Genomic DNA, 25,830 nt, shown 5'->3' on the forward strand with positions numbered 1-25,830 from the left:
ACCTCAACAAATATAAACATTTTAAAATCACACAGAGCATGTACTCAGATCACATGTGAAACTAAAAATAACAGAAAAATAACAAAATATTCCAAAAACTTAGAAATCAAGGAGCACCTTTCTAAATAATCCATGGGTCAGAGAGGGAGTCTCAAATGGAATTAAGACATATTTAAACTGAATGAAAATGAATTCAAAACAAATGAAAAGTTTGTGGGATGGAACTTCAACACTGCAGAGAGGGAAAGTCATGAACCAAATGCTTCTTTCATTAGAAAAGAAAAAGAAAACACCCAGGTTAATTAGCTAATCTATGATCTCAAGAAACTACACACTGCTAAATAAAACCTGAGGGTAAAAGAAATAACAAAGACCAGAGAATAAATTGAGAATAGAAATAGAAAAAATCAATAATATAAAAAGCTAGTTCTTTGAAATAGTCAATAAAAGTGATAAAAATCTAAGATTAATAAAGATTAGAGGGGCGCCTGGGTGGCCCAGTGGGTTAAAGCATCTGCCTTCAGCTCAGGTTATGATCCCAGGGTCCTGGGATCAAGCCCCGCATCAGGCTCCCTGCTTCCTCCTCTCTCTCTGCCTGCCTCTCTGCCTACTCGTGATCTCTGTCTCTGTCGAATAAATAAACAAAATATTAAAAAAACCCAAAAAGCCAAAAAAACTCCTAACCATTATTTCTCTATAACAATAACGTTAATGTGCAAACTGACATTAAAACTCAGTATGATACATAAAGATGCCCCCAAAAAGTACTTAGATAAAAATCTAACAAAAAATGATCAGTGGAAAATTATAAAACACTAACGAAATACAAAAAGAGCTAAATAAATGAAGAGACTTATGATGTTAATGGACTGAAAGAGTCAACATAATAAAGATGCCAAATCTCACCAAAATGATCCATAGACTAATGTGATGTCTATCAAAATTCCATCAAGATGTTTTATAAATAAAGAAAATCATGATAAAGTGTATATAGAAAGCCAAAGGAAAAATTAATATGGAAAGCTAAATCAATTTTTAAAATATAGGGAAGTCATCACTTTACGATTTTAAGATTTACTGAAAGCTACAGTAAGATATTACAGTGCTGGCAGAGGTTTAGACATGCACATCAATGAGATAATGTAGAGAACTCAGAAACAGATCAACATAGACATGCCCAACTGACTTCTGACTAAGAAGTAAATGTTCAATGGAGACATAATATGGTAATCTACTTTTCAACTAATGGTGCTGGCCAACTGAACATCCTTAGGCACAAATACAAGAAAGAAACTCAACCTAAACCTCACATGGTAATACAAACATGAACTCAACATGCATCAGAGATTTAAATGTAAAAGGTAAAACTATAAAACTTCTGAGAGAAAAATTCAGGACAGAGAGCTTGCTTAAGACTTCTTACACATGACATAAAAAGGATTAAGAGGTTCCTTCATAATAATGCCATGAATCAATGTAACAAAAATGGCTTGGCCTATGATGACAATACAGAAGTACACCCGTGGTGACTGAAAAGGCCCTGAGGAGCGTTCAGTGTGAATGCATGGTTATTTTTACATCTATCTCCACAGCATATTTCTTTTTTTTTTTTTTTAAGATTTTATTTATTTGTTAGAAAGAGGGAGAGAGAACACAAGTAGGCAGAGCAGCAGGCAGAGGGAGAGGAGAAGCAGGCTCCCTGCTGAGCAAGGAGCCTGATGCCAGGCTCAATCCCACGACGCTGAGGTCATGACCTGAGCTGAAGGCAGCCATATAACCAACTGAGCCACTCAGGCGCCCCATCCACAGCATATTTCTTTTTTTTTAAATTTTTTAAAGATTTTATTTATTTATTTGACAGAGAGATCACAAGTAGGCAGAGAGGCAGGCAGAGAGAGAGGAGGAAGCAGACTCCCTGCTGAGCAGAGAGCCCGATGCGGGACTCGATCCCAGGACCCTGAGATCATGACCTGAGCTGAAGGCAGCGGCTTAACCCACTGAGCCACCCAGGTGCCCCACAGCATATTTCTTAATGAGAGATAATAGTATCATATGTAGCTCAAAAAATAAATAAATAAACAACAAAAAAACAACAAAAAATACCAAAGGAATTCCAAAAGACCCTGACTTAGTATACCAGGATGAAGGCCATAGTAACAACAGTGAAACTCTACAGATAACTGCATGTGCACATACTAGTTTTATCAGTTAAAATTCTAGTCAATTTCCTCAATAGCAAATCTTCACACAATCTTTTTTAAGAGTAAAAATGAGATTCCTTCCCTGTGCTTTTCTGAGTTTGTTTGTTTGTATGTTTGGTTTTTTTTAAGCTAATTTAGCTACAAGTTTTATTTTGTTTTGGCTCTAATCCAATCCCTAGAAAACAACTGATGTGGACTTGGGAAGAATCTCTCTGAGGAGGATTGGAGAAGCTTAGGAACTGCAGAGGGAAGAATTCAGGTTCACCAGGGAAGGTCACATAGCTACACTGCCGTCTTCATCACCCAAACAAAAAACAATAAACAAGTAGATCAAGAGCAAGTACAAGTAGTGGGTTGTTAAATACACATGAAAAAATTTTTGTGTTTTTTCTTAAATCAAAGTCTTTTTTTTTTTTTTAAGATTTTATTTATTTATTTGACAGACAGAGATCACAAGTAGGCAGAGAGGCAGATATAGAGAGAGGAGGAAGCAGGCCCCCCATGGAGGAGAGAGCCTGATGTCGGCCTCGATCCCAGGACCCTGGGATCATGACCTGAGCCAAAGGCAAAGGCTTTAACCCACTGAACCACCAAGGCGCCCCTTAAATCAAAGTCTTAAGAGTGTTGTACAGTGGGCCCATTCATATGTACATTTTTATCTCCTACAATATAACATTTCATAACTCAAGCCTTTATATTTCTCATTAAGACTTATGCTACTCAAGGGTAGAGACAAAGTTGCAGAACAAAGGATTTCAATAAATGTTTTTAGCACATGTTAAATGTCCAACTGTCCTGACAATGGACAGCAGTGGAAACATACATAAAAAAGAGGGGACAAGGCTCTGTGAACTCTGAAACAACATCCTCCCCTTTCCCAAATGAGATAAGGAAAAACACTGCCACAGGCTTATAACAGAAGTCTGAAAGAAGCCAGACTTACATTTCTTTCTCTTTTATGTCTTTTCCTCCTTTGTTTAAATATCCCTGAGATAATTTTTCAGTGTAAACTGAGGAGAAAGATGTGGCTGATGGTTATGCTAAGTGCATGAGAATGACTGACCACACTCCTGGATGAATTCTCAGATGCAGGATAAGGCTCCAGATAGGGTAAGTTTCCTGTCTGACTCCTCAGATGACAAATGATGTCTGTTTCTCATCGGGAAGGAAACTGAGGGGATTCTCTTTGGTATGAACGATCAGATTCTGAGTAAGAAGCTTCCTCAGTGGTTAGATTCAAGAAGTCTTTCCCCAACAGGAACTCTTGGAGGTTGACTGAGGACTTCCCGCTTGTGAAGGGTCTTCCCACTTCGGTTACACGGACAGGGTTTCTCCCAGTATGAATCCTCTGATGCTGAGTGAGGGACGGAGCTGCAACTGAAGGCTTTTCCACACTCACTGCACTCATAGGGCTTCTCTCCGGTGTGGATAACGGAGTGTCGGATGAGACTGGTGCTCCAGCAGAAGGATTTCCCACACTCCAGGCATCCGTAGGGCTTCTCTCCACTGTGAATCCGCTGGTGCCTCATGAGCCCTGATCGGCGGTTGAAGGCCTTCCCGCACTCCATGCACTCATAGGGCTTCTCTCCAGCGTGGATGCTGATGTGTCGAATGAAGTCTTTCTTAATGCTGAAGGCTTTCCCACATTCTTTACACTCAAAAGGTTTTTCTCCAATGTGAGCCCTTTTGTGCAAGATAAAAGTGTAGCAGTACGTAAAGGCCTTTCCATACTCGTTGCACTCATAGGTCTTCTCCCCAGTGTGGATGATAGCATGTCGAATGAGGTTTGCTTTCTGGCAAAAGGCTTTACCACACTCCACACATTCATAGGCTTCTCTCCGCTGTGAATCCGCTGGTGTCTTGTGAGGTATGACCGGCGGTTGAAGGCCTTCCCACACTCCGTGCACTCGTAGTGTTTCTCCTCCGTGTGGATGCTGAAGTGTCGGATGAGGTCTGATCGATTGCTAAAGGCTTTCCCACATTCCTTGCACTCGTAGGGTTTTTCTCCAGTGTGGGCCCTTTTGTGCAAGATGAAAGTAGAGCAGTGGGTGAAGGCCTTTCCACACTCACCGCACACATAGGGCTTCTCCCCAGTGTGACTCCGCTGGTGCTGCTTGAGGTGTGACCGGTGGCAGAAGGCCTTCTCACACTCGAGGCACTTGTATGGCTTCTCTTCTGTGTGGATGACATAGTGCTGAATGAGGTCCGTGCTGTCACAAAAGGCTTTCCCGCAGTCATTGCATTCAAAGGGTCTCACTCCGGTGTGAATCTGCTGGTGCCACGTGAGGTGAGACAGGCGGTTGAAGGCCCTCCCGCACTCCATGCACTCAAAGGGCTTCTCTCCTGTGTGGATGATGTGGTGCCGGAGGAAACCTGTCTTATCTCGGAAGGCTTTCCCACATTCTTTGCACACAAAGGGCTTTTCTCCAGTGTGGCTCCTGTTATGCAAGACTAGATTGGAGCGGTGGGTGAAGGCCTTCCCACATTCACTGCACTTATAAGGCTTCTCTCCAGTGTGAATCCGCTGGTGCCTCGTGGGGTGTGACCTGCGGTTGAAGGCCTTCCCGCACTCTGCGCACTCGTAGGGCCGCTCCCCTGTGTGGATCATGCGGTGCTGCAGGAGGTGTGTGCTCTTGCTGAAAGTTTTCCCACACTTGGTGCATTCATAGGGCTTTGCTCCAGTGGAAATCTGCTCATGTCGCACAAGAAAGCAATTCTTGGTAAACACTTTCCGTCGTTCCTCACACTGATAGGGACATTTCTCTTCGTGAATCAAGGGATCTTTCAGTAGTCCCTGTGAGTCATAACCGCGGAGAATATGTCCTGCAGGGATCAGCTGCTATACAGTCCTTGAGTGTAGACCATCATCTGTCCCTAAACCATCATGTTTAGGCTCCATGTTCCCAGGGAGCTTCTCCGTTTGGGGGTCTATCCCTGGTTTCAACTGGCCTTCCAGCATTTCCGATGGCCAATCCTAACTCTTGCCTTGCCCCAACTGGGAGCCCCCCAGAGCCTGCTAAGCCTTTTGTTCCTGTGGCGAGACTTCCTCAGACAAGGCAAGGTGAGAAAGGGAAAGCTCTGGGGTCTCAGGTTTTGTGGTGTCACCTGAAAGGAATACAATATACAGACGGGCTTATTAGAGATGGCAACACAGAAAAACAAAATTGCCATGTCAGTGGGAATAAAGATGAAAACAATGGCTCTGTGCCTGCCATGTTTTCAAATCTCTAAAATCCAGTTTGCAATTTCTTTTCAGACCTTGAGTTCTTAAAACCTTTGAGCAGAAACCCAGAGGGGGAGAAGAGTTGGGGGACAGAGTGTCTGGCAACTAGGGACAAGAACACAGAGTAATGACACAGTGTGTGCTGGGTTTGCGCAAAGCAAGAATGCTCCAGATGCTCCAAGAGGCCAGCAGAAGGGAACCCAACGCAGCCTCCACGGCAGCTGGGAAGAGGCCGGTGAGGGTTTCCAGACAGGGAATGTGAGAAATTGCCATTTAGAGAAAACAGGAAAGCCATATCAGCCTTAGCTGATGGAATGAACTAAGGCCGAGTCTTCCAAGAATCAGGGAACCTGCAGGACACCAGAGGATGGGGCTGGTAAGAGTGCAGCCCCTGACACGGGACTGGTATCCTCACAAGCAGAAACACAAGGGCTTTTGCGTCTTCTCAGCACCACGTGAGAATGGAAGAGGAGACTCTTCTCTGCAAACCAGGAAGAGGGCCCTCACCAGACACCAGATCTTAAACTTCTGGCCTCCAGAACCGTGGGAAATAAATGTTTCATCCTCCAGTCTGTGGTATTCTCGTTACAGCAATCCACGCTGACCAGACTGTTGGTATGAGCACTGTACTCATTCTTGTCTGTGATGTTAACTGTATTATTTTCAAAAAGAAATGAATGAGCAGACAACTTAATAATACATCAATTAATCACGGTCATTCATGAATCAGTGATTGTTGGGGTCACGCCCCCAAGATGGCGCCGGTCGCGCCCCTAAGATGGCGCCCGAGCAGTATGGACAGCCTAAAAAACATCCGCCCTGGCCACACGTGATCTCGTGCTGGTCACATGAGCACCGTATGCCACCACTGCCTACGAGCCCCAGATACCTCCTGTTCACGTGAACACCTCTGTGATTGGCTGTTATGCTCTATATAAGGCAAGGGAACTTCCCCGCAGGGGAAGGAGAAAGAAGAGGAGAGGAGAAAGATCGACCAGGGAATAAACAAGAGCTTGTGCATCGACCTGTGTGTGTGTTGGTGTTGCGTCATCTCTGCAGGCAGGGAGAGCGCGAGAAGTGAAGACAATGTGTCATTAGCCAAGGTTTGGCTTGGTACAAATCAAAATTTATACCTGAGGTCCACGAAGCAAGGATTAAAGGTCACAGCAGCGTTATGGTTAAGATCATGGTTTCCAACCACAGAAACCCTAGGCCCAAGTCCCACAAAAACTCAGTATGAGCTCCATAGCACCTGGCAAGGCACTCACATTTCATAAGCTCTCCCTTTGTCTCCTAAAAAGTAAAGCCAGAAATAAAGACTGTGCTGTAGGACTCTGTGAGGATGAAGTGAAATCCTGCATTTGCCATGTTCATATATGAACCACATTCAGTAGGATACCAGATACTGCGCAAAACATGGCTACAAGTCAGCTCTAAATTTTTATTATGGGTTAGTCAAATAATATGCATCTGGGACCTAATTAGCAAGCATATAAACTGGCAGTGTCAGTTTGACCCGGAAGAGTACTGAAGAGTAGAAACAGTGGTCCATGAGATGCCTGCCGAGCCAACATTAAAGTCACCAAAAGAAGAGAAGGGAGGTCCTGGGAGATTAGCGGGGGAGACCGCAGGAGGATCAGATGCTCACGACACAATCTAGAAGCCTGCTGAATTATGAATTCACAAGCACAGAGGTTCAGAGTGTTGGCTGAACGCTTGGTGCAAATCCTGCCTGTACTAAGTGAGCTGATATTGGACAAATTACTTAGCTGTTCCCATCTCAAATCCCTCGTCTGAAAAACTGAGCGTCTCTCAGTTTCTGCCTCACAGACTATCCTGAAGGTTAAATGAGAAAATGCCTATAAAGTGGTCAGCACACTGCCAGCCACTGGGGGATCGTTCAGGAAATTGCGGGCCATTACCCATCATCACTATGGCTGCTGCTGTATTTGAAAATTAGGAACAAAGCAGTGACCGTATAAGGAACATTTTTAGTGCTGTGGTACAGAGGAACCCCCTCACAGGGCCTCAAAGCACAAAGAAAACGATGTCACCACTTTCACAGGTGAATGGTGGGAATGTGAAAGGGTTCGGCCTCTCCAGAACTGCCTGGCATTTTCCAATAAAGCCAACCTGAACTAGAAACATACTGGTATCTGTTCCTAACAGAAATTAGTGCTTATCTACACCAAGACGCCTAACAAGAATATTCTCAGCAGCATTAAGCTGAAAACAAGAGGAATGCCCGCCAAGAGGGGAATGGATGAACGACTGGCAGTTTTTCACACAATGAGATGTCACACTAGACCAAGAGTGAAAAAACTCCGACTGTACGCAACCATATGAAAAGATTCTCATAGATGTAACGAAGGTCAAGAGGAGACAGACACAAAGACACCATGCAGTGGGGTTCCAAGTCAACACAAATTCATGCTAATGGTCTCAAAAGGGATTACCTAGCAGAAGGGGCTACTGAAGGCATGAGACCCTGACGAGGTGCTGGAAATGTTGTACAGTAGTTCCTTCATCTGTGGGGGATTTGTTTCAAGACCCCAGTGGGTCCCTGAATTTGTGGGTAGGACCAACCCTATATATACTATTTTTTTCATATATATATATATATATATATATATATATATATATATATAAAATGTATAAATACACATTTATAATAAAGTTTAATTTATAAATTTGGCACATAAGAGATTAACAAAAGTAACAAAAGTAAGTAATAATAAAATAGAACAATTAAAACAAATACTGTAATAAAAGTTACACAAACATGGTCTCTCACTCAAAATATTTTATTATACGACACTCTCCCTTCTTGTGATGCTGTGAGATGATAAAATGCCTATACGAAGAGATGAAGTGAGGTGAATAACATAGGCATGTGACACAGTATTAGGCTACTGGTGACCTTCTAATGACACATCAGAAGAACAATCCTCTGCTTCTGGACCGTAACTGACCGCAAGTAACTGAAACTGCAGAAAGCAAAGCCACAGACCACGGTAGACACTAAATATTAATACAGGTTGTGGTTATGAGTTTATACACACACGATGATTCATCAAGCAGACCTCTTAAGATTTTTGCACAAGAAGAGACCCTAAGTGTAGACATCTCTTGCAAGAATGAGGCAACTTGGGGCGCCTGGGTGGCTCAGTTGTTAAGCGTCTGCCTTTGGCTCAGGTCACAATCCTGGAGTCCCAGGATCGGGCTCTATGTCAGGATCCTTGTTCAGTGGGGAGTCTGCTTCTCCCTTTCCCCCTGCCCGTGCTCTTTCTCTCTCTCTCAAATAAATAAATAAAATCTTGGGACACCTGGGTGGCTCGGTCAGTTGAATGCCTGCCTTTGGCTCAGGTCATGATCCCAAGGTCCTGGGATCGAGTCCCACATTGGGTTCCTCGTTCAGAGAGGAGCCTGCTTCTCCCTCTGCCTGCCAATCTTCCTGCTTGTTCTCTCTCTCTCTGGAAAACAAATAAATAAAATCTAAAAGTAAATAAATAAATAAAATCTTAAAAAAAAAAAAAAAAAGAGACAACTTTTCCAAGAAGATGGGTTATGCAGGGAAACAGAGTTGATACCAGTGTGAAGACACTGGAGAGTTATAGGCCTTTTTCATTTACTTTCGTTTTCTGTGACACAACCAAGTGTATTTTTCTGCTGAGCAGAGAACAGGTAAAGTTACAGAAGAGACAGAAAAGCAGCGAAGAAGCCAATTCCCTGACGAGGTGTGCTCTGGCCTCTCATGCGGTCCTTTGCCATGGTCGGGGAAAAGGCCTCCTCCGGGGGGTGGGAAGGGAAGTCACACACAGGAGAGATTCAGATCAAAGTGTAACGGTTGGTGATCAAGCAACGTAAGAACAAAGACTATTTTCGACATGAAAATATGCGAAGACATCAGTGGCTGAGGGGTGTGGTGAAGGTCTGGAACAAGCCATCCATGGCTGGGGGAACCAGTGGGGAAGGCGGGGCGGATGAGAGGCACACAAGAGATGCGGGGAGACCAGCTCTCACCCAGGCAAAAGTTGAAAACCTGGACGCAGGAGTGTCGGAATGGGTCTCGAGGAGGAGGGGGGAGGGGAGCCATTCATGGGAAATGGACAGGATGTGTGACCATAGGGGCTGGTGGTGGTGAGGTGCTGAGGAGTTATCTGAAGTCGTAGTCGGCCTTCTGACATGCATGGGAGGTGGGAGGAGCAGTAGAATCAGAATCCTGAGGGGCGCCTGGGTGGCTCAGTGGGTTAAGCCGCTGCCTTCAGCTCAGGTCATGATCTTGGGGTCCTAGGATCGAGTCCCATATCGGGCTCTCTGCTCAGCAGGGAGCCTGCTTCCTCCTCTTTCTCTGCCTGCCTCTCTGCCTACTTGTGATCTCTCTCTGTCAAATAAATAAATAAAAATATTTAAAAAAAGAAAAAAAAAAGAATCCTGAGCTCCCTCTTAGGCATGTTGGGCACGAACTGTCTTTTCCAAACTCACAGATGTGAGACTGGTGACGAGCGTGAAGACTTGGAACACCTTCCAAGGGGCCAAACAGACACATACTCAGGATGAAAGCCCAAGGGACCACCAGAGGCGAGAGTGCTGGGCTCTGCAGAGGCGCCAGTCACCACACCAGATGTCCCCAGGGCCTTAGCAACCCAGGTCTGCAAAACGGAAGCTGAACGTTAGCTGGAAGGTTAAGCAGACAGAAGGGGTGCAAGGACTTGGAGCAAGGGAGTGTCTGAGTGTCTGACTGGCACCAGGAGGATGGGTGGATGGAGAAGGCGAGAAAGGGTGGAATACAGGGTAGAGCTTGCTTCCTGGTGATGCAGAAGGAAGTCTGAGGTACTATCATTACTAATGAGGGTTAATATTACGACGTGAATAACACCAACAGCTCACTTTTGCTGAGCCATTCGCTCACCGTGGGTCAGGGCCAGCGTGAGCCAGTTTCACACACAATCTGGTGCGTTCTCAGACAACCCACTGACTCAGGAAGAGACTGAGTGCAGCAGACTACACCCACTGAACCATTTGTTCTCTCCTTGGACACACAGCTCAAACTCATTTTCCAGCCCCAGGTGCTTAAGTGGGGCCAGATGTCTTGTTGGTGGAATGTGAGGAGAAACAGTGTGACTGGAGATGGGTATGACAGCTTCCTTTCTTCTCCCGTTTCCCCTCTGCCACCTGAAAGATGCCAGAACAACGTGCAAGTCTCATGATGGCAGGAGGTACCAGAATCCCTGAATAACTGCGTGGCACACAGCTCTACGCTGACTCCACGGTCGCTGGTAAGAAAAAGACTTTCATGTGCTGAGCCACCAAGATTCTGGACTATGCCTGTTAGAGCGGCTCTATTTACACTGGCTGAGCTTATGCATAAAGGCACAGTGAGACCATGCACCCACCTCAGGGCCACAGGGCTGCTGTGGGTCCCAAGCAGCAAGGGCTAAGAGCCCGAACTTATAACCTAGCAGGCCCCACACCTCCACAGGAGCACTGGGGATTGTGATAGGGCTGGAAAGGGTGGGCAGAAGGACCACAGGTTAAAAGGCTCATGGATCCTAAGCCTCTAGAGAGGCCACAACAATAAAACTTCCACAGATTCCAGAGGCAGTAATCACTGTGCTGTCTGCAAGCTGCTATGACCCTGACCGGGTCCGCTACTGGCACCCACCTGGGCAGGAGTTAGGGGAGAGGCCTCTCTTCGATGTCCGTAACTCTGGGCTGTCATCCAAGGTGTAGATCAGCTCTGGTTTGGGCAAAGGACAGCCTGTTCAAAGAGACAGAAAAAGGTTGTGGAAATTGTGGTGAGAGGAAAGAAACCCTCAATCTAGATGGGGACTTCAGAATTTAGAGAAGCCTCATAATGAAGCTGCTCGCATCCATCCAAACAAAATATGACCTGGAAACCAACGCATAAAACATCATTATGGTGCCCCAAAGACTGCAGACATCAGTGCTGGCTCCAGCGACAGCACCAAATCCCTTTAATCTCCAGCCTGTAGAATCCCAGCACTGTTTGGACCTATCTCCTGAAGGCGCTTCCTAATTAACACAGTCAGGGGACTCAGCCTCCCTGTGCCTCAGCCATACCTGGTGAACCTGAATGCCACCATGGACTAATTTACACAAAACCTCTGGGGTGAAGCCTAGCCATCAGATTGTAAACACTCCCCAAGTGATGGCACCCCACCTGGTAGGTTAAAAAACCCTGGTTTCCACCATTTCACAAATGGCATCCCTGATTATCGACAGTCTGAGGTAGGCAGAGGGGCTGGGTACTCTGAGTAAAGAGAAGGATTTATTCCAGACAGGAAGACTGGAAGACAAAAACAGGAACAAGGACAATAAATAGGAAACAGTGACAAACATGGTAAATATTAATCCCATTACATCAACATCACTTAGAACATCAATGTTTTTCTAAATTCTCCATTATAAGACACAGATTGTCAGAGTGGATCAAAAAACAAGACCCGGGAGTACCTGGGTGGCACAGTTAAGTGTCTGACTGTTGGTTTCAGCTCAGGTCATGATCTCAGGGTCATGAGATTAAGCCCTGTGTCAGGTTCCATGCACTCAGTGCAGACTCTGCTTGAAGTTCTCTCTCCGTCTCTCTCTGCCCTTCCCACTCGTTTTTTCCCTCTCTCTAAAATAAATGAATAAATCTTTCTCTCTTTTTTTTTTTTTTTAAGATTTTATATATTTGACAGAGAGAGAGAGACAACAGGGAGGGAACAGAAACATGGGGAGCGGGAGGGGGAGAAGGAGACTTCCCAAAGAGCAGGGAGCCCAAAGAGGGGCTTGATCTCAGGACCCTGGGATCATGACCTGAGCTGAAGGCAGACGCTTAACAACTGAGCCAGCCAGACACCCCAATAAATGAATAAATCTTAAAAACAAAGACAAAAACAAAACAAAACCCAACTATAGATTGTCTATAAGAAACCCACTATAGGGACGCCTGGGTGGCTCAGTTCGTTAAGCAGCTGCCTTCGGCTCAGGTCACCATCCCAGCGTCCTGGGATCGAGTCCCACATCGGGCTCCTTGCTCCTCAGGGAGCCTGCTTCTCCCTCTGACTCTGCCTGCCACTCTGTCTGCCTGTGCTCGCTCTTGCTGTCTCTCTCTGACAAATAAATAAATAAAATCTTAAAAAAAAAAACCCACTGTAAATATAAAGACACAAACATGTTGAAAATAAATGAATGTAGAAAAATACACTAATATGTTAATAAAATATGCTAATGCTAATCAAAAGAAAGCAAGCATATTTATGTTAATTTCAGACAGAAAAGACTTCAAAGCAAGGAAAGTTACCAGGGATAAAGAAGGCATTACATAATGACAAATAGTTAATTTGCAAAGAAGACAGAAAAGTCCTTAATCCGTATGTGTCTGGCAACACAGTGTCAAACTACACGAGGCAAAAATTGATAGAATGGCAAGAAGAAATAGATGAATCCACCATCAAAGTTGGAGATCACACTATTCCTCTAGGAGCAATGTACAGATCCGAAAGGCAGAAAGCTAGTAATGACATAGGTGAACTCAACAATACTATCAATTAACTGGCTATAACTGACATCTGCAGACTACATCCAAAAACAGATACACATTCTTCTCAAACTCACATGGAACATTCCCATGATAGATTATATTCTGGGCCATAAAAACACACTTTAATAAATTTTGAAAAGAACAGAAATCATTAAAAAAAGGGGGAAAAATATCAGGAGGCAAAAAACAAAGCTTAAATAGAAATGAGCGAACACATGATTTGAAATTAAACATTAATGATTGAGAGAAAGGAAAAAAAAGGAATAGAAACCATAAAATATCTGCCCTTAGACCATAGAGTAATTAACTAGAAATTAATAACAGAAATATAATTGGAAAATCACCAAATAGGTAAAGATTAAACAACACACTTTTAAATAACATAGGGGTCTAAGAAGCCATCTCAAGAAAGTAAAAAATATTTTGAACTAAATGGAAACAAAAATATGGGGCACCTGTCTAGCTCAGTTGGAAGAGCATGTGACTCTTAATCCTGGGGTCACGAGTTTGAGTCCCACACTGGGTGTACAGGTTACTAAAAATGAATAAATAAATAATCTTTAAACAAACTAAAAAACCAAAAATAAAACCTAGTGAAATTTGTGGGATGGAGCAAAGCAATGCTTCGCAGGAAATTTATAATAGGATACATATTTTTTTAAAAGAAAGATCTGAAGTTAGTTATATAAATTTCCACCTTAGGCAACTAGAAGAATAAATTAAATGCAAAATAAACACTACAAAAAAAAAAAAAAGAATTAGAGCAGGAATCAATGAAATTGAAAGCAGAAAATAGAAAAAAAAAATCAACAAAACCAAAATTTGGCTCTCTAAAAAGATCAATAAAATTGATAACCTTCTAGCCAGGCTAACAAAGAAAAAATAAGAAAAGATGCAAATTACTAGTATCAGAAATAGAACAGAGGGTATGCCTGGATGGCTCAAATGGTTAAGCATCTGCCTTTAGCTCAGGTCATGATCCCAGGGTCCTGGGACTGAGCCCCGCATGGAGCTCAATGCTCAGCTGGGAGCCTGCTTCTCCCTCTTCCACTCCCCCTGCATGTCCTCCTTCTCTCACTGTCTCTCTCTCTGCGTCAGATAAATAAAATCTTAAAAATATAAATTAAATTAAATTAAATATCATTTACATTAGTACTCCCTAAATGAAATACTTAGGTATAAATCTAACAAAATATATATAGAATCTATATGAGGAAAGCTACAAAACTCCACTTAACAAAATCAAAGAATAAATGGAATATTTCACGTTCATGGATAGGAAGACTCAATATTGCCAAGATCAATATTGCCAAGATCAGTTCCTCCAAATTTGATCTGTAGAGTTAATGCAATACCAGTCAAAACCCCAGCAAGTCATTTTGTGGATATTAACAAACTGATTCTCAAGTGTATATGGAGAAACAAAAGACCCTGGTCTCCTATGCACTAGAGTGAAAAGGAAACAGTAAACACTCCTGTGGGGCCAGCAACCTGAGTCCAAGAAGGCTAAAGCAGTGAGAGGGGGAGGGGGATGTGAGCAGGAGAAGTCAATCCTCAAGAAAAGGGGGTCGGAGGAGAGGCAGACTTAGTGATGCTAGACGCCATTTCATGAACCACCAAGAACAAAAAATTTGCACACGGTAATTTAGTCAAATAGAGACACATGCATAAATATAAAATATCATCTATTCCGGCCAACATTTCACAAAAGAAACCAAAAAACGCAGAGGAGAGCTTTTCACAATGAAGATGTGTCTTTTAAAGTGAAGAGATTAAGCTTTATGAGGGACTTGCTGCAGTGGCCCTATTTTCCTTATTTGCCAAGGATGGCATGTTGGGAGAATTAACGGAGTGAAAAGAAACAGTATCAGCATATAAAAAGGAGTAGAGACAGGAACAAGGGGCCTCACATGGCAAGGACTGGTGCAAAATAGCCGTGGCAGAAAAAAGTCACCGTAAAAAGACAAAGACACAAGCAGACCCACAGAGAGAAGCCAGGACAAAAGCCCCCAAAACAGGGATTAATTGTGTTTCTCTAAGTTCCTGTATCAGTCCCTCAAGGGGCCCAGATGGAATTCCTGCCTTTAGGCTTTGTGAGACAACCCCATTTCCTCCCAACACACCCTTCTCCTTTGGCTGTGACCAAAAGTAAACTATGTTTCTTGCTTAACTCTCCCTGAGACACAGGAGAGCAGGCAGGAAGAGAGGAGTCTAGAAAATGACTGAAATGGAGAGGACGGGAGGGCTCTAGAGACCTTTCCAAGCAGCCAGGCCTGGAGCCAGAGAGCAGAGTGAAGGAGGTGACAGGTCTCCCACATCACAGAATTAGGGAGGCCTTACCCAGAGAGAGCAGGAGCCCACACGTCTCCAGCATCACTTCCTGGTACAGGGTCCTCTTGGCTGGGTCCAGCTGCCCCCACTCCTCCCGGGTAAAAGTCACGGCCACATCATCGACGGTCACAGGCATCTGAAAAGTCAAACAGAGGCAGTGGTTGGTCTTGGGGCTGCTGGGGCTGTTGGGACTGCTGATGGGAATCACAGCCCATTTCTCTCGATGGAAAGGGAATAGAGTGACCAAACACCCCCTGAGGTCTGAGCTCTGTGCGGGACTCAAGGGAGCAGAGATGTTGTTTTGCCCTGATTACAGCAGTATGAGAGACAGCGCCTCCTGCGTGGGAGCCAGTGGAGAACGGCATGAGGTCAGGACCTTCCCACGTGGACTGTGAGGCACGGAATGGTAAGGGCTTTAAGACGCCACAGGAATGGGAGAGAGTAACAAAGATAATGAAAACAGCACCAATAACAATTACAGCAAGAGCAGCCCAGACTCACCGATCTTCACTGCGCGCCTGACTCATGCCGATGGGCTTCCTGTCCTGCTAATGTGAACGTCCCCAGCTCTGAAGCCATAATCCTGAGGTTTGAATCCCACGTCTTAGAATCAACACTTGCCTGCATGTGAACTTAGGAGGCTCACGTCATTTCTCTGAGCCTCAATTTCTGGATCAATACAGTAATTCTCACCCAGCAGTAAAAGTATGAGAATTAAAGAAAAAATCTTTGTAAAAGAAACACTGGGGTGACTAGCCACAGCCTGTGAAGTCAGTATCATTATCACGTTCCTGCCAGACAGGGCCCTGAGGTCCAGGGGGCTTCAGTAGTTCATCCACAGTTTACATGTGGTATGAGGAGAGGCAGGCTCTGAACTGAGGTCCCTCTGGTCCCTCCGGTCTAGCGTCTAATGGCATAATCCTGACACTCCTCCATTAGTAAAGGAGTCAATGAAGATGTGAGGAACTTCAAAAAAATTTCCCAGCCACATTCGTTTCAGCCATCATTGAACATAATTCTGCGGACACGGGCAGAGGAGCAGCTCATCGTCACCCACCTCACAGGACGATCACCTAAGGTGGTGGCACCTGCTTGGGAAGTGGCAGGGCCTGGATCGGGTCCCACTGCCTTCTGCTCCTCAGAGACTACCAAGGAGAATCCACAGTGAGTCACTGTTTCTTTTTCCTACATGAGTCTTCCCCTCACCCTCTAGCTTTGGCAACTATGAAGGAACTTAAACCCCCCACCCCAACCACCTGAGTCTCAACAGCACATATTGCTGAGGAGAAAATACTTCAGGCCCAGAAAATAGAAGTCACTGAGGACAAGGTGGGCTTTGGCCATGAGAAGAGCCTTCGATTTCTCACAGTGTCTGTCACGGGTGAGAGTATGATGGAACATCCAGCACATGACCCACAGTCTGGCCCTCCCAGGGTTATGGTTATGTCTCAGCAGACGGAGATAGAGGGGCCATGGAAATCACACCGGTACTCTGGCAACGCCTTAAACAACTAATCTACCCTTTTTGTCCACACATTTCCACTTGCTAAAATGCCATATCCCCAAGTCATGCCCAAGGCCTGTACGGAAGCCTGCTTGGCTTACAAAGTTGACTTCAGGTGTCACCTCCAGGTATCCCTGTCTGTTTTTTGTAGAGAAAAGAGTAAAAATGCAGGCTGGGGTGCTCAATACACTGGTTGTTTCTGCTACTTAAGAGCTGCAGTGAGTTGGGGCACTAAACCTCTGAGCCTCAAGGTGTTCTTGTGCAAAAGAGAGATAACAATACAACTCAACTCAGAGGAGCCGAGGATTAAATGAGGTGATAGGTTATGACTGTCAGCCCAAAGCAAGAACAAGTGGAGGTCAGCTATCACGCTTCTCCTGTTACTGGTCTCACTTTGCTCCTACCACATCCTAGACAAATTCAACCACCACACTTGTTTAATTTTGCCAGGCTCCCTACACAACAATGCCGGATGATGGCAAGCAGGGAAGGGCCCATTTCGGCTGAACTGCTATGAACATTCTCTCCAAGCAAATGACATCTGAGCAGAGACCAGAGGATGTGAGAGGGAGGCCCTGAAACGTCACAGGGGGAGTATCCCAGGCAAAGGCCAGTGCAGGGACAAAGGCTGGTGGTGAAGAACCTAGCATGGTCAGGCTGGGACAGCCCGAAAGGCCAGAGGAGGTCGGCGGGGGCACGGGTAGGCCCCTGCAGGTCATGGCAGCGGGCAGGATTAGTAAGCCAGGGAGCCAGCACTTCTCATCCTTCGTGCCCAGACTGAGCACCACCTGAGATCCGCCACAGACGCAGCACTACAGATCAAGGGACACGCCAGCCACTTGCTGTCAACAAACGACAAGGAGAAATGAAATCGAAGGGCATCCTTGGCCTGCAGGCGCCCAGGAGCCGCCGCAGCAGAGGGGCAGCAATGCTAAGAGCATCGTCCACTCACCCACATGGGGTCCGTCCACGCAGCCGCCATCATGGGGCCCTGTGCACAGAGCAGGGCCCGTGGGGCAGCGGCCGAGGGGTTGCCACCTTTTCGCTGCCCAGTGCGGGGTGACCTCGACTGACTGTCGCACTCCGAGCCTCAGTTTCCCCAGTGAGAAACGCGCCCCAGGCCCTCAGCGTCGCGCCGGGGCTGCAGAGAGAGAGCCCCGCGCCCCGCAGGCGCTCACGTGACACCCCGTTATGGAGGACGAGGGACGGGTGTCAGGCTCATACAAAGACACGAGGACGGACCTACGGTCCACACCACCGTCTCCGCTCTGGCCTCAGAAAGGTGCCCTGCCTTTCCAAGTCCCTGTTCAAAGCCCCACAGCCGGGGTAAGACCAGCCCGGCGCAGGCGGATGACGTCCTCCTCATGGGACCGGGAGCCCCGCCCCGCCGGAGCGGGCCGCAGGAAATGCCCCTGTCCTGGGCAGTCATTGGTCCAGTGCCCGCGCGACACGCGGAGCACAGCCTTCTGGGTAATGTGGTTTTTTCCTTTGCTGACAGTAGCGGTGGGGCAGTTTCCGAGCGTGTCTTCTCCGGAAGAGTCGCCTCAGACCCGCTTCAAAGAGTGGGATCTAGGGGCGGGGGCGAGGCCATCCCTGTCCCGCCCGGGGAAGGTGAGGCTCGGCGGCGGGGAACTCCCCTCGCGATCAGAACGCGTGGTCACCAGGCCTTTGGGTCGGCTGGTGACTTCCCCCGTGCGCCTTACCTCCGGAGATGCCTCTGGACGGAAGACGGATGTTCGAGAGGTGACGGCACCGGCGGGGCCAGGACGCCGGAAGCCCCCTCCCACGCGGCCCCCTCTGAGGGCCCTCCTGTGGGCCAGCGCCACGCGCTGCGGCGCCTTGACGCGCGGATCGGGCCCGGGAGCCGGAGGGGCGGCGTGCGAGCCCCGGAGCTGGGGAGGCCGCCCGTGACCCCAGGCTGGAGCCGGGCGCTGTGGAGTGTCTGTCCCACGCGGCACCTCGCCCTGCGTCTGAGCGCCGGCGGAGGGGTTGTGCGCGGACGCGGAGTGCGGGAGTGGTCGGCCGCCGCCGCCGCCTCGAGTCTCCGCCAGGGCGAGAATAGGTGGAGACGAGAACGGACCGGGGCGAAGCCAGAGCCAGTCCGTCGCTGAGGAGGTACAGACGAGAAACCGACAGTCACGTTAGTGGTTCGAACAACCCTTCAAGACCGTATCTCAGATGTTTTAGAGGTCACTGTCGGTTACTTCTTTGGGGTCCCCCCCCATACCTCGGGCAAAGGTGAGAGAATGAAATGCAGCTTCCAACCAATCGAGCGCACGCACACCTACAGAAGTGGAAACGGTGCGCGTTTGACCCTACTGTCCTGTCGCAGTTACTAAACACATCACGAAGGAGTAGGACTCGCTTTCTTTTCTCCCCGGGTGTATGAATGGGAATCACAACACGCATATTTCTTGTAAGTACTTGTATTTATTCACTAAAAAAAAAAAAAAAAAAAAAAAAAAGAATTAGTAGTGCTCTCGTGTAAATGAATACAGGGAGAGAAAAGAAATCTTCCTAAAGAATTCCAAATGATACGCAGACACTTTATTTCAGGTGATGGAGCTTGACTCCCTCGAGTTGGCTGGATTGGTGACTGAGTATGCAAAGAGAAAAATGGTAACTCGACAGCAGAGGAAACTGGCAGACACCACCCTTACTGCCTGATGGAGGCTAACATCATTAGTAATGTCATGTTCACACCAGGTATGAGCACACGGCAACAAAACTGTTCTGGGATGTCCTTTCCCAAAACCCCCAACTTCACTCATCAAAAAAAAAAAAAAAAAAAAAAAAGAGAGAGAGAGAGAGAGAGAAAAGAAAAAGATAAGATAAATGCAAATTGAGTAACATTGTATAAGATACCTGATGCATCCTCATCAAAAGTGTTTGGATCATGAAAAACAAGGATAACAGAACAACCGTTAGAGATGAGAGAAAACTAAACAGATAAAATGATTAAATGCAACTTGATGGCCTGGAATGGGATACTGCAACACAAGGACGATAGTGGGGATAAAATTTAGTAAAATCCAAATCGTTTGTAAGGTAAACAGTATTGTATCAATGTTAATTTCTTTGCTTTGATGAATGTACTACATATCTATGAAATAGTAACATGAGGTGAAAGTGTGTGGAAGTTACATGGGAACTCTATATTTGCCACGTTACACTAAATCTAAAATTGTTTAAAAATAAAAAAATGTAAAAAGAGCAAGGAGGGACGTCTAGCTTGACAAAATGAGTAGTTATGTGGACTCATTCCCTAGTGAAACTGGTGAAGAAGGTCATGAAACAAGCAAACAAAACGAACAAAATTTAATGTCTGTGGAAATGTTCCTAAGTATATACAACAAATGAACATTTATTCAAGATGATCTATAATTCTATAAAAACAGTGGAAGTCTTTGGTATTTGAACTGAAGGACTTTCATTTTCCTTCAACATTCCCATCAGCGAGAGAGAAAATCCACTGTGCGGTGGTGCAGATGAGAGCACAGGGGTCCATCACTCCCAACTCCCAGTGGGAGAGTTACCTTCCCAGGAGGGGCAGAAGGTCTGCGTTGTTCATCCTGCTCCCAGCTAATTGTTGCTAAGGTTAAATTCCTGGCCAGTGTGGTCCCAGAGTCCTCTTTCTCCACCCACTCAGCACCTCTGGGTTGGAGACCCACCTTGGGCATGATGCTGGTTCCATGAGAACAAGAGAGATTCTATAAGGAATGGAAGGAAGAGCTGACTGGAGCTGACATCTCTTAAGAGGGTGATTCCCCCCAAGTGACACAGGCTGAACATGAAGCAGATTGATTACAGAATAGTGGTAGGCTATCATTTTCACCCCAGCTGAGAGGAAGTATTTCCATATTAGGAGAGAGCAGCTGGAAAGACTTGAAGCTACTTTCTTTCTTCAGCTCCCCAAATGGGGGTGTCAGAAGTGGGCCATTGTCACCACTCCCAGGTCAAGAGCGCTGGCTCAGTTATTTTGCTTGGGGGAGGCAGAGAACCTGGGAAGACAAACTTGGGAGTACCTTGCCTAGGGAAGAGCAAATATCAAACATGGTAGGAACCCAAGGAGCTTGAATATTTTTGGTTCAGGCTGTGGAGCAATTTTCCCCAGAACTTTGCTGAAAGCAATGTAATTCTGGAACTCTCTCCTCAAAACCCAGGAATGGTATCTTTAGTTCTCTGTAGGCGGAAAAACTCACCAACTCCCAAATCCTCTCTGACCAGGAATGCATTCAATGGGTCATGACCCTGGAATTCTGTAATCAGTCCGCTTCGTGTTCAGCCTGTGTCACTTGGGGGGAATCACCCTCTTAAGAGATGTCAGCTCCAGTCAGCTCTTCCTTCCATTCCTTGTAGAATCTCTCTTGTTCTCATGGAACCAGAAGCACACACATATCCTAATCCCAAACAATGACTGTCACCCAGGGACTGTAGCTCCCCATGGAATCACATGCTAGTTTTGGGGGGGGCAGAGACAGGGCGTGAGTAGATCAACAACCAGTAGTCCTAGCAATGGGAGCATTTAGTAGCCTCCACGTTACATTCATGCTGCAAATGTCTCCTAGAACAGCTGAAGGAGGGCACTTTGCAAGGTGCTGTGAAGGATATAATATTGAGTCATTCATACCCAAACTGTAGACAAGTGGTCTGGGGTGATGGACTCCTCATGTCAACCATTCCCTCGTCATGGAGGTCTCCCTGTATCTCTCAGTTTTAAAGTAGCCCTCCACCCCAATATCACTCTTCTATTTCTCTCTTGTCACTCATAATGATTTAAAAATCTATTTACAGATATTTATTTGGTCAATTCAGTATTTACTGAGTGCCTGCTGACAAGAACTGCAATCAACAATGGGGACATATACATACCAAGAAAGTACATCCCTGCTCTAGAACACCTTTCATCCTAACCACCAATGACTGAAAAACAAAAACAATGAAAACCCTAAGCAATATAGGTTGAAAGGAGGGAGTGCTGTGGAGATGGGAAAATCAGAGTAAATGAGAAATAGTGGGAGAGCAGAATGGAAACAGTTCTGCAGTACTAAGTAACATGGCTGCGACAACTCTAATGAGTTAACAGCAGATCAACCAATTCCTGGGTACATTTTATTTATTTGTTTTCCCCTGGGTATATTTTAGAGCATACAGAAAACGTTCCAAGCTCCTGTTGATGGCCTACAAGGCAGACACAAGGGCTCCATTTCTCTGATTCACCTTGTCCCACGTGAACCCCTGCAGACGCAGCTCTGGCCATGCTACCCTTCGTGCCCTTCTTGAGGCACCCAGTGCTCTAGCACATGGCTCTGGCTGTTTTCTGGGTGAAACACTGTTCCCTTAGATAGCAGCTCAGTGACTCATTATCCGCGCATAGATGTTCAGGAGGGAGAGGATTACCATGAAGGGAGATGTTTATTCCTACAGACCTTTAGGCTCAGCATGCAGGGCACAGGAGGCAGGGCCATGTGAAGACCAGGATGGGTCAGGAGGCAAAAGTGGAGGACAAAAACATGGTCCAGAACTTTTGTATTTAACACAGGAAAGGCGAGGCAGGGCACGGGAGACAGCTTGGGATTGGCTATTTTGAATACTACTGGCAGGCTGTAGGACAGAGGGTGTGTCCCTGTTTGTCTGATACCAGGACCTGGATGATCAGCACAGAATATTGTCTCCTACAATGGAAGAGCCTGGAAGAAGGGGTTGGTTCCCATGAGGGTCTTTGGATTGTCTAATTGAGGTGTGAAAGGCAAGTCCCCATCAGTAGTTGGCTATCTCTGAGAACTGTTCCCAGGAAAAAGCAGCCTCCCTGTGGAGAAGCCCCAAAAACAGAGCACCAAGAATAGATAAGAAAATACAGTGAATACACTGTGACATGGGTAGTAGCTACAGCAAAGTTTTAAGTAAATTGGTGATGTCACTTGATTCAGGTTTCAAAAAGATAACTCTGGGTGCTCAATGGAATTTAGATTATGGAAGGGGCATGAGAGGGGGAAGATCTGTTAGAAAATTATGACTGCATTCCAGATGGGTGAGGACGCTGAGTGAAAAGAAGGTAGTGACAGGGGAGGTGGGTTATTACAAAGTGCGAACAGCTGACCAGAAGGGACAACTTAACCAAACTAGTGCAGAAGCACGGAGGACACGAATATAATGGTCTCACAGTAGGCATTGTTGTTCTTTAATCTACCCACACCCTGCGCAGCCTCCTTCACATGGTGAGCAGATTTCCGATGATACTACAGTGTGTCCTCATGGAAATGCTTTACTACACAGAGATGCTCAGGCAAATATCACTGTCTGCTGTCCCAGAGCCCAAGCCAAGGGCCAGCCCGCGGGACTGTGCAGGAAAGTATTCCCGAACATCCTCTCCTACTCAAATGCTATGGATCACAAAGGACTGGCCCCCGGCCAGCTCCGAGAAGACAACCTGAGTCCTTGAACATGGCCAGAGGAACTTCAGGCCTGTATCTGCAGGGTCCACGCTTCAGGCTGACCGGGTCACTTAAGCTAACACTGAGGCTCACAGGAAACAGATGGTTTTGTACACCCGAGCCTCTGAGCCACACTGTATCTTTGCCTCCTGCGGTCCCACCGAGTATCCATGGGCAGTCACCAAGGCACCACGTGCCTCAGGAAGAAACCCTGGGCACTGAAGTGTGGTGACTTTCCCTCGTTGGCGATACTAGAACATGTCGTCCCACATGTGTGCCGAAAGATTTAAGCAAGGGCCTGTGCGACTGCACTGGGAGGGAATGCCTGGAAGCTCGGGCTTAGTTTCTTTACTCTGTGTGCCTTTTCCCTTTGGGGACCTGGACCTGTGTCCTTGTGTTGTCATAGACAGTAACTGGGAGTACAGCAGCAGTTCTGAGTCGAGGGACGACTCCTGGCGAACCACCAAGCGAAGGTGGTTCAGGAGCAAAGAACCACATGCGCACACGGTCATGACCTACCTTACCATGCAGGTAAAGGTTGTCTGAGGAAGTGCCATCTAAGATGAGAGGGGAGGGCTGAGCGCGCGCTAACCGGGCGCAGCGTGGGGACAGAAGAGGCCATAGCAGGTGAGAAAGTGAGGGAAAGGGAAACAGGAAGTGAAGAGACCAGAGTTGTGCAAGACAGAAGGTAGTAAATTAGGCACATCCCACACCAGGTAGGGCCCCAGGGATGGGCCATGTTATGCATTTGGTTTTTATCCCAAAAGGGGAAGGGGAAGGGGTGGGCGTGAGCCCTTCATGACCAGGTGGGAGCCGCATCTCTGGCTCAGTGTGGAGAATCAACTGGAGAAGAGTGAAAGGTAAACAGAGGTGCGGGATGATGCCTGGCTGGACCCAGGAGGGGGCGGTAGATTGCAAAGCAGAAAGGTCCCACATGGGAAAACTTAACCATGACAATGGCTGCTAGATGCAGAGATTTGAGAGAAGCAGAATGAACAGGGACTTTTATTTTTTTATTTTTAAAAGGATTTTATTTATTTGTTTGACAGACAGAGATCACAAGTAGGCAGAGACAGGCAGAGAGAGAGGGGGTAGCCAACTCCCCACTGAGCAGAGAGCCCGACGCATGCCTCGATCCCAGGACCCTTGGATCATGACCTGAGTGGAAGGCAGAGGCTTTAACCCACTGAGCCACCCAGGCACCCTTGAGTGGGGACTTTTTTTTTTTTTTAAAGATTTTATTTATTTTTTTGACAGAAATCACAAGTAGGCAGAGAGGCAGGCAGAGAGAGGGGGAAGCAGGCTCCCCGCTGAGCAGAGAGCCCGATGCGGGGCTCAATCCCAGGACCCTGGGATCATGACCTGAGCCGAAGGCATTGGCTTTAACCCACTGAGCCACCCAGGTGCCCCGAATGGGGACTTTTAAAAAGCCATCCAGCAGCTAGGAACAAGGCCAGGAAGTAGATCCCAGCAGTCTGACTCGAGGGCCCATGCTCTTGACTCTCCATTGCTCCGAGGAGGGCAAAAACCAGTTGCCCATTTACAACCTAGCTCAGACCATTCACTCGTGAGACGTGTGAGCTCCTGTGAGCAAGCAGCTGACAGGCCGTTAACTCCAGACCCGAGGAAGACATCACTGAGCCTTCCAGAGGCAGCCCCGCATCTAGGACTGCGACAGGAAAGGCCATCTGTGGGCCGGGGGGCGTGGGATGAGCACGGAGGGAGCTGCGCCTACTCCCAGGAGCCAGACTCCCCCAGGCCTCCAGCATGTGGTCTCTGTGGCGGGCCCTCCCAGCTGGAGCCCAACACTCCCACTCCCTCCCAGTCACCCCCTCTGATGGATCCATCAACCTGACCATGCCCAACACATTATTTCATCTCAAGTTATCCACATTTAATGATGCAGAAATTATTATGGCCACATATTTAATTTTCTTCTTTTAGAGCCAAAGGCTACGTGTTTCAACAGCGGGAACAGAGTAAATGAGAAATCACAGACATAAGTGTGATGTAAAAACAGCATTGACCTGGCCATTTTGTCTTTGTGGAAATAAAGGCAAAAGAGGGACTATTTGCAGATCAAATCACCTAAAGCTCCATCTATATCAAGAAAGGCAAGAGCCTGGCTCTGCAGTCTCACACTTCGTCCCCATTAAGTTCAACTCTACGGTGGAAGAGTATCTGTGGCTGCACTGATTTAGTTACCATGGTCATATGTATGTAAGCTGTCGCCTCAAAGCTAGGACTTTGTCACTGCAGCAGGCTGTTGACTCAACCTTTTAGTACCATTCAAGTCACTGTGAAGAAGAGCTCATGTCGCAGGCCTGCGACTGCTACCCCTGGAGCTTCAAAATCTGCCTTTGGCTGGAGTTGGGATCTTATGTTTCAGGAGGTTTCCCATAGTTCCCAGAAATGACAAATGGCTCGGTTTGCCTATTGTTTGTGTCAACCACGTGGCTTATGCTGGTGGCCTGCTATCCTGGAGGTCTAAAGTTTTTATTATATTTTAGAGAAATAGTGCCCAATAAAAACCCTGGGTATGGAGTTTTTCTTTCCTTCCTTCCTTCCAAAGTTTATTTATTTGAGAG

At 46.6% G+C, this 25,830-nt stretch overlaps 2 protein-coding genes across 2 annotated transcripts; one reads left to right on the plus strand and one right to left on the minus strand.

Moving 5' to 3' along the window:
- Positions 1 to 681: 681 nt before the first annotated feature.
- On the minus strand, positions 682 to 18,158 carry LOC131818208 (zinc finger protein 543-like). Its single transcript, XM_059152472.1, is given in 6 exon segments — positions 682 to 3,567; positions 3,569 to 3,800; positions 4,109 to 5,306; positions 11,090 to 11,185; positions 15,314 to 15,440; positions 17,761 to 18,158. Coding segments are annotated over 6 exon segments (1,896 nt in total). The 5' UTR covers positions 17,794 to 18,158; the 3' UTR covers positions 682 to 3,357.
- Positions 18,031 to 20,021, plus strand: LOC131818194 (uncharacterized). Its single transcript, XM_059152452.1, has 2 exons — positions 18,031 to 18,923; positions 19,365 to 20,021. Exon 1 carries the CDS (start codon positions 18,173 to 18,175, stop codon positions 18,917 to 18,919), a length of 747 nt encoding a protein of 248 aa, XP_059008435.1. The 5' UTR covers positions 18,031 to 18,172; the 3' UTR covers positions 18,920 to 18,923; positions 19,365 to 20,021.
- The last annotated feature ends 5,809 nt before the right edge of the window (positions 20,022 to 25,830 follow it).

The sequence above is a fragment of the Mustela lutreola genome, chromosome 16 (genome assembly GCF_030435805.1).
Source record: "Mustela lutreola isolate mMusLut2 chromosome 16, mMusLut2.pri, whole genome shotgun sequence".
Lineage (NCBI taxonomy): Eukaryota > Metazoa > Chordata > Mammalia > Carnivora > Mustelidae > Mustela > Mustela lutreola.

What these genes read in the sequence shown, in the direction of transcription:
- LOC131818194 (XM_059152452.1), top strand. Translation starts at nt 18,173, where the DNA reads ATGGGACCGGGAGCCCCGCCCCGCCGGAGCGGGCCGCAGGAAATGCCC.